The 14,010-nt window shown below is 43.6% G+C and overlaps 1 protein-coding gene across 1 annotated transcript in view; it reads right to left on the bottom strand.

The window, feature by feature from the left end:
- SFMBT2 (Scm like with four mbt domains 2) overlaps positions 1-14,010 on the bottom strand; it is a 98,027-nt gene that overhangs the window by 42,343 nt on the left and 41,674 nt on the right. Inside the window, exons 6-7 of the mRNA XM_026091217.1 lie at positions 10,928-11,025; positions 96-197 (exon numbers count right to left, since the gene is read on the bottom strand). Coding sequence (XP_025947002.1) covers positions 96-197; positions 10,928-11,025 — 200 coding nt within the window. The remainder of the gene's footprint in view (positions 1-95; positions 198-10,927; positions 11,026-14,010) is intronic.

A 14,010-nucleotide genomic window follows, 5' to 3' on the forward strand; every position in this document is an offset into this window, starting at 1 on the left:
AGCCAATGAAGTTCCACTCTTGAGTTTTTCTAAGCGGTGTAAATCAGCAAGATGTTCCTAATCATCCTTTTCAGCCCTCCTTTCTGGGAGCTCACCTTGGTCACTGATGCAGGACAGATATTAAATGGCTCCTTCATATTCACCGCCTCTAGCTTCATCCCCACAGTGAAGAAGTGGCTTCTCAAATCAGCGTGGTCCTGCAGGAAGAGACGGGGAAGATGAACAAATGGTGCGTCAAGGCCATCCACAAAGGAGGTCTTGACAAGAAGGAAATGTCTTGGCATTTCCTTATATTTGCAATCTTTCTGCTTGGATTTTGTCCCCTAGCTGATTACCAGATTGCTGCCCAGCTGCAACTGTGTGCTCCTGATCTTTCGATGAGTTTGAATGTTATCTTTTCACGCTACCTCAGCCATGGAAAGAGAGGAAACCAGCACAGTTTGGCTCCCAGGGAAGAGATCTGCAGGACCAAACCCACCAGATCTCAAGTGCGATGTTGCATCGATCTCACTTGCAGTATCTAAATTCAACTCAGTGATCAAGGGTGTTGTGCTCACCAAAGCAAGGACCTCTCTGGGCTCATCCAGAGAAACAGCTACCTGAAAATCACCCCTGGGCAGAGTCTCTTCACCAGGAGGGACCTCTGCCAGCTTCTACAGCCTGAGAGAGGTGGTGGTGGGGGGGGGGTCAGTCCAGAGGTGTCAGGACTGTGACCAATGTCCCCCAGGCAAAGCAGCCCAGAATGGCTCTGATATACATGGGAGGATGGTTGATTACTGTAGGACATCAAAATAAGCACCAGTGCTGGTCTCCATGTACCAAAGATGGAGAGGTCTTCTTTACAGCTGGGAGGCCAGAGGCAGAACCTAGGTTCAACTCCCTAATTTGCCACCAGTTTATTGTGCAACATCTATTAAATTACTCAGCCCATCAGGACACCAGCCTAAAAGGCGCACAAGTTGGTATCTTAACTCCAAAGTAAGTAGCAATAGTATTTTGCATTCATTTGAGCAAAACATCCTCAGCAAACAGTATCTCTAAAACATCAGCACATTAACCAATACAAGCATGAACAGAAGATGTCTATTTAACACACACACACACACACACTGAAATCCAGAATACTTGAAGAAAATTTACTATCTGATAAGCGGTTAGCAAGGTCATTCACATCTACATTCATTGCTACATGCCGTATTCTTGTTCTAAAATGATTTTATATTGATCCGCAGTTGTATGTCATTATACTTTCTTCCCCCAATAACCATCTTCACCTGTAGACTTGACAACTTCTATTTTGGGAACTTGAATTCCTAGTGCCATTAGAGATAAGGATTTTTACAATTTTTACAAGACCCATTTCTATCAGCTTTACACTGAGCACGTTTCATGGAATAAAAGACTACATAAGAAAAGAGAACCTGGCTCCTTGTAAATAGGGGTTGGATAGCTCACGGGGTRCATCAGAGAGGCAGATTACCAAAATTGCCATCTTTACTACTGAAAAGGCTTCAGCTAGGAAAATATGACAGCTGCAAACTTCAGACCTCACATCAGCACCGAATTTCAAACCATCAAAGACAGAAAGCATCCGGACTGGTGGGTTCCCCATTCAGAGTGTCTTAATCCTTGGGGCGAGATTGTAAAGAAAAGGCTACTTTGCAAAACGTACATCTGGAAGCACACGACATCTTCACATCAAAAGATCCAGGATCTGATTCACGCTCATATGTGGCTTCAATACATAAAAAGCCCTGATCCACCAAAGTACTTAATCATGTTTATCTTTAAACATGCAAGTAGTTTCATCAACTTTTTAAGTGATTTGTTGATTGAGATGGAAATACTTAAGCTATGCTGCTTCTCATTTTTATTTGAATCAGTTTCTTTGGTTCTGCTGCTTCTATTTGCTCTGGCTTTTTTCAAAGGGAAAAAATAATCCACTGGGGAAAAAAAAGAGCAAATAAGATTTAAAGCAATTTTACTTCAAAATCATATCCCCTTCTCTCCAAGCACTATGTATCCTAGGGTCAAATCTTCCTCCTCATTCACCGTAGCATGTAGAGATTGTTCCCGTTAGATGAATAGCAAGAGTGAACTCCCAAGGGGAATTCATGGGATCTCAGGTACCTCTCCTTTTTGGGGGTCAAAATTTTCTTTGAAGCAGGAATGTATGTTTGTCTGAGGAAGGGTTGTAGAAATAAAAAGTCTGTGTTAATTGTCATTTTTGAGATGGAAAAGCATTCACGGAGAAAAAGTCTTTGTATCGTATCTCCCCGGCAAATGGTCAGGGTCTGGGTATTTGCTCTCCCTCAGGTATTTAAAGAGAATCATCAAACTTACAGCAACAAGCTTAGATTTCCTAAGGCACAAGGAGAAATCAAGATCCCGACACCATTCTGTGGCTCCAGGGCTGCAGTTGCCTCAGCCAGCAGGGAATTACTTAGGATTCGGCATATGCTGCTCTTCAAAACTCCAATTAATTTACATAATTTCTAAGAATAGGTTCCACTGAAGTGAAGGCAAAGCTTTTAATTAGTATTAGCCTCAAAGTGAAACACTGGATAATGAACTGCTCTCTCCTTCCTTTATTTGCAGCCACACAAAATACTCCTGCTTAATAAAATCAACTGCAAGGAGAAGACTGCCCACGACACTGTTTGTGCTGCGCTCTCCCCCGTTTATTTCCCTCTCGATGGATGTCCTGGTGTTTGAACACCAGCCTGAAGGAGACTCCAGCAGCTAGTCCAAGCGAGTAGACACCATCAAAACTTGCCTTCAAAAGGAACAGAATGGGCAGAATATTTTGGACCAGCTGAAGCTTTATGTAGGGTGAACCTTTACTCCCACCAGCGGACAACGCTTCCAAGGAGCAGATCTACTGCCTACATTGACTATATTAATTTTCACCAGCAGACAGCCCACTCCGGGGGTCGTGGGTCCTGAAAACCACCAGGACACTGAAAAATCCTTTACAGTGAAGCAAAAATTACACTGAGCAAAATACATCAAATTAACACAGTACGAGCATCGCTGTCGCTCATTTAAAGGGTCAGAGTCTCCAACATGATGGATTACAGCCCATGACAGTGCTCACGAGTTATGAATGGAAAATTATGGCACCCTCTGCCGAGCAAAAGTCTGCCACTTACGGCCCAAACTGCATCGGTAAAACCCAGGGCTGTACTGAATCTCACCATGGATCTCAAGAAGCARTTAAACTCAATGGCACTCTCACAGTTTTAGGGCGGCGTGCAGCAGACGTGTTTGCAAATCTGCCGGCGTGCATGGACTGGGACCCTCTGAGCCGTCTGACAGACGGACACACTTTGATACTCACCATCGTTGTTATCATGAAACCCTGTAGTATGTCTTATTATGGCACGTGCTTCCATAGCCCTTCTGCAAGAACGTGGATGGACTTTGCAACAGCTCTTTAAAACCAGGATTACCTCCCTTTTCCCAGCTGTAGGACTGAATGCTGGAAAGGTTGAAGATCATATAATAGGTCAGCAACAGCGCTGGGAGGAAAACCCAGGTTCCTAGTTCCCAGCTGTCTTCTTTAAGTATTGAGAAAGCTGAATGATTTTCTCCTTCATATCCATTGAGACACAAGTAGTGGAGGCTTCGAAAACGTCAAGGTGACTTGCGAGCCTAGACGTCACTCCAAAAGCGATCCAGAAACAGTTTTACAAAAGTATTTAGACTCTGAAGGATGCAGATTTGATTTAGGAAAGGGCCTCTGTGGGTTACGTGCCTACATCCTAATAATAAAGTCACTGACCTCCACTAAGCACTGGCATTAGGTCTTCAACTCAACAAAAATTCTTCAAAATCACAGTAGTAATTTGCATCTTTGGGCACCTGTCTACTCAATCAATGTCAGTTAAGTGTAGATACACTTAAATCTGTCCATAGAACGGCAGTGGTCTGGCCACTGAATGATGGAGCTCTGGTACTTTTACACTCCATGGGACAACGCAGAGACAGCAAATTGCTTTTGAACCTGACATTTTGGGAAGCCGTATTACGAGCTGGTTGCTCTAGCTGTGTCCACAGTCCAAGGAAGAGCATCTCCTGCAGACCTGTGAAATGCTCATTTGTAGCCCATTCTACTCAAGTCACAACAGTGAAGACGTCTCATTTTAGACCCAGCAGCTTACACAGTTCATAGATATGAGGAAAAACCTCTAATTTGAACTCTGATTTTCAAATACCCTAAAATTCAGGGCTCTGCTGGTCCACACTAATTACAAGACTGGGACATTGTGCAAAATTCAGAACTAAGTCTGAGTGCTGAAAAGTTGCAAAGCAAGAGGCAGATTAGAAACAGTGAACAATTAATAGATGGTTGACCTGAGTCTCCTTTCATTCTCACCAGCTGTAACAGTGTGAAATGCTATTGCCTTCAACCACATCTCTCCTGGTTTACCCTACCAAAAGATACCCCATCTGGTATCATTGGAAACATATTATTTGATTCAGTTTTTATTTTGAAAGTAATCGCTTCCCCCAGTGTTTTCCCTAATTYCCCAAGAAACTGGTTGCTTCTAATAGCCTAATTTTAATCACAAAGGCTCATGTGTGGGAACCAGTCACAAACACCGCAACAGCAGTGGTTAAACTGCCTCTACAGGAATCTGGCATTTATTTATTTTTTTTAATTGAGGAGAAAAAAGAAAGAAAGAATCCCTCCCAAAAACAGCCCTCTGCATTATTTGCAGATGAATCAGTCTTGTTTGGAATTCGTCAGCTTCCTTTGCTAAACACGGAGCACTTTTCCCTGAAGACACGCTCTCTGCAGGGAGGCAGAAATTCCCTTGGTAAGACACAATGTGAGCAAATAGCCCCTCGGTTTGACAAGTGCAATTGAGGGAAGGCCAAAATGCAGAGGTGCTGGGGTGGGATGAAGAGGAAAAGGCGCTGGGGAAAGAGGCATTAAAGATATTTTGACCCCAAAGTTGAAGGAATCAGTTCAACAGCCAGCTAAAAATTCCACCTACCGAAGAGCCCCTGAAAAACTCCGGATGCTTTCTGCCTTAGGACCGAATTTAGCCCTATGGATTTTAAGCTTCTCTTGTTGAATAAAAATAGTTTCCATAGAAACAGCAACATTGCAGAATAGCCGGTCTCAATCCAAAAACACCTTCTCCGTATGGCTCGGCCTGCTGCAGATGGCATTAGGGCAAAGATCCCCTCCTGCGCAGCGCACACTTTGATTTACCCAGGCGGTGGAAACACGGGTGGCAGAGGTAGGGTTAAAAGAGACAGATATGCATCTGCTTTATACGTCTTCCAGCAGAATTATAGCATTAGGCATCTGCGGACAAACCAGCCCACTTCCCCAATGTTCACTAATGAATCTTTGCTGCGTCACACACAATGCCCCCATTTTACAGGTGGGAAAGTTGAGTGGCATGGAAGATACAGGCAGGCATACTGTAACTTGAGTGCTCCTAACAAAACCATCAGCATCTCTATTCGCACCCTTCAGTAAGTACTGAGGCCATTAAGAGGGAGTGAGTCTTCATAGGCACTTGTATGGATGATTTTGCCCTCATTTATGTCACGACAGTAATAACTATTGAGAAATCAATGGGAATTCACTTGAGGAGAGAGGATCATAACAAATTCAGTGCACACCCAGGGCTGCAAAGGCACTGCAAAACTGTTAGATATACAGCTACGGGTCGGAGTTGGCTTTTGTTTTCTCCAGTAAAAATCATCTGTCTGCGGATGGATGACTCTTGGGTATCACTAATTAAATGGGAGACAAATCTAGTGGTAGGTGCATGCGAGCCTCTCTCACTGGAAAGCACTGCCGTACCCAAGCACACTGAAGTAGGCAGAGTTTAGGTCTTCACCTAAAAGCTTCCCCACACCAAGCTGGGATGCAGTAAACAAACTGGATCATGGCCTTTCACTAACCTCTCAGAGTCCTCAGAGACCTCCAGCACATACCAAGAATGAAAAACGCACGTCTAAATGCACAGCCGGAGGGACAGGGAAGGCAGCAGGCTGCGGGATCCTGTCCCCGTTAGGCCCATCTGCTTCACTTGAACACCGTCCAGCATTTCTCCTCGAATCCTGACTTTCATATGGTGCTGCTGAACAGACCCTGAGGGCATCTCAGACAAGGTTTGGCTTTATTTACCTCCATGGCTTGCTCTCCCCACCAGGCTCCCTTGCGACAGCTGCAGTTTGAAGGGAGCCACCGAGACCTCATGACCATCCCTGGACCATGGAAGGACCACCAGACCCCATCTTTCCTCCAAAACAGCACAATGTGTTGACAACAGAGACACCTGTGCTCCCAAAAGCCACCATGGCAGGTACATTTGTAAGGACCTCTGCAAGATACTCTTCATGTCCTACAAAGGTAAGTGGCTTTAATGAGCTGAGGCCAAAGTGGGTCAAGAGGCAGGCGATAAACAAGAAGAACCAGACTTGGTCTCCCAGCCAGGGGAATATAGCAGTCGGGGAGAAGGGCTGTCGAGCACCACGGATGGGGAAGAACAGATGGAGTATAAATAATCTGGCAGCCTGCAAACGACGTGGCGACTCATGGATTATTAAAGCACAGCACGTGCAGCAAAGGCCAGCCAAGCCATCAGCATGCGGAGGGGCTGGGAAGTGCTTACACTGGAATTTGGTTTCCAAGCGAAACCAAACGCATGTCCAGTTTAACCTGCGGCATCCGCACATGCGCCTCTATTATGGGGGCTGGAGCCAGAAAGCCCCTGTTGGACTTCTAAGTCTGTCCTTCCACCCAGATCAGGATTGAGCAGAAAGTGCTTCTTGAGCTTCTCTAGATCACAGAGAAACTTCTGCAGAAGAGCCCACTAATGGAAGAAAACACCCTCAAACACCTCACAAATTTATTGTGAACTTTTGGGAGACAATGTTGTCCTTCTTTTAAAATAATCATAATTTTGAAAAAATATTCCGTCTGAATCTCACATCTAAAACATGCAATTCAGCTGGTGGAAAAAATATATATATTCGGGATAAGGAGACAATCCTGTTTAATATTTCTCCTCGTATTTTTGGAATGTGCAACTAGACCTATCACCCGTCCCAGATTTCAGGAGGCAGTTCCCATATCAGTGATCACTTTCCTTAGGAGACATTTGTCCTGACTGATATACCCATTACTCAAGACTATTAATCTTAGCGCTAATTAATACTATTACTGATCCACAGGAAAAATCTGAATATCCATTAGAAGTAGGGGCACACTGGACTGGGTATAGTAAAAAGCAATAGATGTTTTTTGCCAGAGAAATAATTATTTCCAGTGAAAAAAACAACTTTAGGAAAGGAGGACCAGATGGGTGGAGTCGAGAGGAGTAAGACCAAAATGACATACTAGCTTTAAATCAGGAATTGGCACCTGCCTTAGAAAAGCCCTCTCTCTCTTAACGGTTTGTGCTCTTCAAGCAACTTAGAGTTTGGGTTGGGAAGACAGCGCCATCCAGGCTAGTCATCAGGACCCACTTTATAGCGACTGCAGAGAAACTGGYACATACAGGATGTCCATATTGTCCATATGCAACATCTATAGAGCGATGAGAGGCACCTCACACTCTGGGCAGGATTCAGCTGCCCAAACAGAGGTGCCTGGGATGGACTGAGATACTCCCAGGAACCCAACACCTCTACGTGGGGCCAGCAGAAACGGCACAGGAGACCAGGAGGAGCATAGCGGGGTGTCAGACAAGATCCCCAGGACAATAACTGCCTCTCTGGAGAACCAAATCCCATGAATCTGTGTCCAGCTTTCACCTTACTCAAGCTACAGGGCTTTACATCTAAAAAAAAAAAATGCACTGATTCATAAGTCTTAGGGCTAAAAGGCGCTGTGTTTGGAGTCTGGCTTCCTGACGCGAGGCTCCCCCTTTAAAAGCACCAGCAATGCCATCACTGAAGCAAGTGCTGATGTGGTCACGCTTAACTTTAAATTAGGCCCTGACAATAATCTAGCCACCTTTATTCCATATCCGAAGCCTTGGCCAGTTTCACAGGTATCTTCCGAAGCCTGAGCCACAGTTTGTGACGGGTACCCGGCTAAGCATGGGGATCGCTGCATTACCCTCAAATCGGAGCAGAAACAGTTGAGGACACCTCTCCTTGGGTGATGGCCTTTCGGAAGGATTTATGCTCCTAAACTATTAAAAGCGCGCTTGAAAAACCTGTCTTTATTTAGGCTTCTTAAGGATCAATATGTTTCCTGAAAAGAACGGAATGACAAAACAGTGGATGGGTTGCAAAATGCTTTCGCAAAGAAAAAAACTTATTCCAGGAGGTGCAGTTTGCAAAACACTATGTTTAGTAGTTATATAATAGCAACATTTTCTGGCAGTTATACATCACATTCCTTCTCAAAGGACCCTGAAGCATTTTGCAAACACTTTCAACATATGGCCAAGTGTAATATAGCACCAGAAAGAAAGACATTCCTATTTGCAGCCTTCCCCGTGGTTTTTTTGCAACCAGCTTGTGTGGTCTGGGGGCTGGTGACCTCTACTTGGAGGCTCAGAACATGAATTTTGGCTGTGCCGTTTCACTGCTCTGAGTTTCAGCTTCCCCATGGGTAACTTGGGATCGACTTTTGCAAAGGACTTTCAGACCAGCCAGTGAAGACCACCACACACAAGTTCAGCTCTGCTGCACCGCTGAGCACTGATAATTCAGGTTCAAGTTTATGCAGTAAGAGGTCTCAGGTAGATCCTGACCGTCTCGCACCAAAATTAAAGAGCTTTGCCAGAGACAGCAACGGTGGGTGCTAAACCCATAAGAGGAGTCACTTGTCCCACAACAGCGTGGATCCGCTTTTCCAGCACCCCAACCTGGGAATGGTTTGACAGCGTATTAGCGACACTGCCCACAGTTGTGCACAATTCAAATGACAACAGTAATTTAAGTCTCAATCTGGGAAAGCAAATATGCACGCGCTCACCGTAGGGACCACATGTGTCTGTAGAGCAAGCATACACTTATGTTCTCCTCATGCACAGATTTCTGTAGGGGCTGAATATAATTGCTCAATGTGCAGTATACCATGTCCACCAGAGTAAACATTTCCAGCTTTCCAGGAAACCAAGATCTTTAACAGTTGCCAGCTGTCAAACCCTGTGTTTTATATCTCATCTAACACATGACAGCTACAGTAGCACAGAGTCCCCTGGCACCGTGTAGAAACATTAGTTCTGTGCTGGTTTTGCAAAAAAAAAAAAAAMCCTTTGGAATCAACACTATTTGCTAGGATACGGGATTCTCCTTGAAGAGAACCTAAATATTGCCTTATCTGGTAAGATCAGACAAGCGTATTCTCATTGAGTCAGGCTTGCATAGACCTTCGCAGTGGTGGGACTTCAGGTAGTTGTCCTCTTAAAATAGGGCTGAGGAAGACAGGATGGAGGAGGGCAAGAGCTGAGATGGCTCCAAAATCCCACCGCAGTCAGTGGGGAATTCTGCCCATGGATGTGAGCAGGAGAGCAGATGATCCCCAAATCTGAACCTCCCACTGCTTTAGACCGGAGTAGCTCTACAGACGAAAGTCATTAACAGGATGGCTCTCTGATCTGGTCCTATGCATTCAAACATCATCTCCCACCCTCCGATCTGGAGATYGGACTAAAACAATGCTCACAAGTAAACCAAATTTATTCAACATCCTGCTTTCCCAGGCCTGGAACCAGGGACTTAGATATGACCAGATGTTGAATTCAGCTCTCCTTGTGTTGGGCTTTCATAGTACAAATAAAGAAGCCCCATTCCTGCTTTTTTTTGTCATGCATGGCTCCAAAGTAACGCTCCTCTTGGGCCACTGAAGCAATCCAACGCTTTGCATTGTCTCGCCAGAGGAACATCCTTGCAAGCCCCAATCATACGGCACTACAACTGGGATTTGCTGAGTTTAAATTTATAACCTTCACGCAATAATTACAATAAGTGGGTATAAGTTGGGCATGCTGAGAAGAGACACCAAAACAGCTGCAAGTTATAAGCTAAAAGAAAAAAAAAGAAAAAAGGTTTTTTATGAGCCTCATCAGAAGCATTCTTCACTCTTTCATATGGACAGGAATAAGATTTACACATTAGGCATTCCCTACTGTGATTTAATCCTTGCCCCACACAAGGCATTTTTGATCTGGAGACTGCAAACGCAGACTGGGGAAGCTTAACAGAGCCCACGGACTGAAGCGCTGTATGAAAAAAGGCTCAAAACTCTCCGTGCCCCATTCCCACAGCGACACAGGACCACTCCAGTCCACGGCCATGCCGAAAGCCAGCGCGCAGTCTTCCCGCTTCTCCCACCCGACAGCAGCCCCTGCCTCGGCCGATTCCCAAACTAAGGATTTCATTCCAGCGTAACAGCAGTGCAGATTGGGGAAGGGATATTAAAGCTGGCGCCTCGGGGCTGAAGCAGATCTCTAGCTATTAAAAACCAGGGTGGGAAAAGAAATGGCGTGGGAGCAAATTATCTCCCACTACAGGGCCCTGAAGGAAGTTCCTCTGCCTTGCGGCATGTGACCACATGAAGATTTGGGTATAAAGCTCCCAGAAAGCTGGCTAGCTTATGCCCACTTTAATATTACTTTACTTTAAATTAGCCCTATGTTTTCATGGTTTGTCTATGATGCTTTTTGCACAGGCTTAATATAATAAGACACATCAAAAATAATGCTGCAGAAATCAGTGCTGATCACTCCATCACGGCCTACAAGACGCCAGTTCCAAAAATGGGAAGTCCACAGAAGAGCAAAACTCCTTTTTATAGAAACATCTCACTTGCGACCTTTCACAGTGGATATATTAGAGCATGAGCGTTCTCCTGCAAAAGTTTTAACACCAGCTGCTAAACGCCACATGATATTTATTCACTGCGGGTTCCGTAGCCGAAGGAGAAATGTGCATCTTTTACCTTGAATACTTCCATCGGAAGAGGAAAATTTGCTGCATCATTAAGGGATTTTTCCAGAGCGCATTTCCACTCAGATATAGTCTTCAGAGAATAGATATCTAAAGGGAAGATAACAAAAAATAAAAAAAACAACAACAACAGAAAAAGGTGACTGTTCAGGGATGAAACATTTTTGAAAGACTTAAGTCCCTGTGTCATGAAAATGGATAGTCAAAGTAAAATGAACAGCGTGTATATTTGAAGCTGTACAGTGTGGATAAATTCAACACAAAAGCAACTAGCAGGGGCGCATTTGAGGAAGATTGTGTTTTCTAACCTGGAGTAAAAAACAGACAAATACACATTCTTCATTTTCTGTTGAAGAAACAAATAATGCACTTTCTCATTACTTGGAAAAAAGAAACCCCCTGTTCTGACTTTCAGTTCTCAAAATACCTGATGTTTTGCAGGCTGAGSAGCCTCAGGTTTTCAGCCAATATTAATTACATTTGAACAAAACCAGAAATGTCTTTATTGATGCTTCAGTTGATTGGAAAGCCTCTTTTTTCCTTTTTTCTTTTATTATGGGGTGGTAGGTGTGGGAAGGCAAGGAACATTTCAGCTAAATCTCCACCCAGACACATTTGTTGGTACCACGCTGAAACTGGAGCATCGCAGCAATGCAACGACTAATCCTTATGAATTCTGCTCACTATACTTTTTTGGCAACATCTTTGTGCAGATTCACATTGCTTTCAGTGAGTTTCTTTAAATAGGTTTAATATCGTTAAATCATTATATTAGCCAGCCCTTCATGATTCATTGCCGTGAAACGCCTATGAATCATCAAGGGAAACAATGTAGGAAACAATACAATGATGAAGAACATTATATTGGATTTACTTCTGCCCTAGAAAACATATTGTTATCCTGCCCATAACAAGTTATTGCAGAGCATTCATATCAAAGTCTTAAAGAAACAAGATAGGTAGATAGATTGCAACAATCATTAAAATGAAAATGAACATTTATCCAATAATAAACTTGAACCTTGATGCAGAGTGAATAGCAGGAAGCTTTTCTTTTGTCAGTTTGGCTTCACACAGTTACATCACAGTTTAATTTGGCCCAATTTATATTTAAATTCTGCACATCTAATAACCAAATATATTTGCTGGCTAGTGAAGATTTACTGCGGTATCTTACAATTCTGAAGGAGAAAATAAAAAATAAAAATAAAAAAAGGAATTGGCAAGCACTGCTTTCACCTAGCACTGACAGTACAAGAGAATTTTATGTTCTGATCTCAACAGATTTAAGACCTTATCAAAATAGGATTTGCAGAATCACTCTCTGGAAGTGGATGTATTTATACTTCCACTATATCAAACCTTGCTACTTCAGACAGACATCAAGGATATGCATATGAATTTAAACACACTTAAAGGGAAATGTTAACCTTTCAGGGCTGTATTTTGCATTCCTTGCCTGTCTGATTATTAATGGGAACATACATTTCAAGCCTCTGTTTACAGCACATGCAGTGGTCATGAGCGTTAAGAAGTTCACTCTTCATTTAATTGTTCATTATTTCATAGACCTCTTGCTCCAGTTCTCCCTTTCCTCTGATCAGCCTGCAGCGCAGGAAGGGAAACGACCCGCCTTGTTTCTCCCTTTCCAAATTCAGTGACGCCAAACAGGGCAATGCTCAATTCTTCATGATTTTGCCCCAAGCTGCAGACCACCTGTTGCTTCAGCTGCCCTCAGCACAGACCAGCAAAGGTCCCAACTGTCCCATCTTCTGCAAACATTTCATGGCGGGACAGCAAGGAAAACATGGGAAAATAACTCCCAGAACTCATCATTGTTGAGAAGACCCCGAAGAGGTAACCTTGATGGTCAAAGAATGTAAAAAAATATATATATATATTTTTTTAAAAGAAGGTCTGGCCCAGGGCATCGTTTCCTCCATGGCCTTTTCTATTTACCCTGCTATGACTTCCCTCTTCTACTGTGCGATAGCAGTGAAGCACAGGAGAAAAGAAAGTGGTGGCATTTTGGGTGACTCTGCTCAAAATCAGTGGCAATTTTTTGTGCAGAGTCAACAAGCTTTGAAAGATAAAGACAACTCTAATGATTTCAATAACCAGAAAGCAATATTATGTGCGCATTTCATTAGACAGTGGCGGTTAACTTATGCCAGCAAGTTTACGGACACTAAATTGCRCGGTTAAAAGAGCATAAAGCATTTTGTTTAAGTGATAGTGTTGCAGGTATTTGACCAAAGTGCACTGTGTCAATTTGTATTTAGGTTAACAAGGAGTGAGCAATTAAAATGACTGCCAATTTGTCTTTAACTAGAAAGCAACATAAAACGAGATAATCTCTTCCCTCATAAACAGTTGAGGCAAGACCACCAGTGGCTCTGTGTCAAGGGGTTTCTGCCAATTTGCACTAGCAAGAAGGCTAATTTTGGATTCAGCTATATATCTGAGGAGAAAAAAATACGCTATTCCCTCTCTGCATTAGTTAAAATGGCTTGCAGGACATAAAGAGCTCCTGAAAGTTCCCACATGGAGAAGACAGCAAGGGTGCTATTTTCTAAGGACTCTCTTGCAAATTCTTGCACATTAAGGTGGGTGCTCGGATCTGGAGAGCCTCAGAAAACAGATCTCTCCACAGAAGCATTAAAAACTTCTGGACCCACAGAATCTCCTTTATAGGATGCAAGATGTGCTCTGCATCTTGAAAGATCCAGCAGTACCAGCCACGCAGAGGAAGCTTGGCCATCTCTGAACCTGCTAGGAAAGGTGAACCTCAATCTGGCAGCCTCCAGAAGTGGATCAGCATAGTGAAACCGCAGCCCAGACACATAGGGAAATAAAGTTAATGGTGCATATGCAACATTTGAGTCAACGGCAGGCAAAGCACTGTAAAAACCCACAGGGCTGAAGTGCAACTGAACCACCTCATTTTATAGTAATTGTGCACATGGCACTCAGAGCCTGATTCTGAGAGGAGCTGAGGGTCCTCAGCATCTCCTGGGAAGAGATTCATATAGGCTTTGATATGCAAACTAAGGTCATTCCTTTATCAGTCAAGGA

Source organism: Apteryx rowi, unplaced genomic scaffold (genome assembly GCF_003343035.1).
Source record: "Apteryx rowi isolate R43461 unplaced genomic scaffold, aptRow1 scaffold_9, whole genome shotgun sequence".
Taxonomy (NCBI): Eukaryota; Metazoa; Chordata; class Aves; order Apterygiformes; family Apterygidae; genus Apteryx; species Apteryx rowi.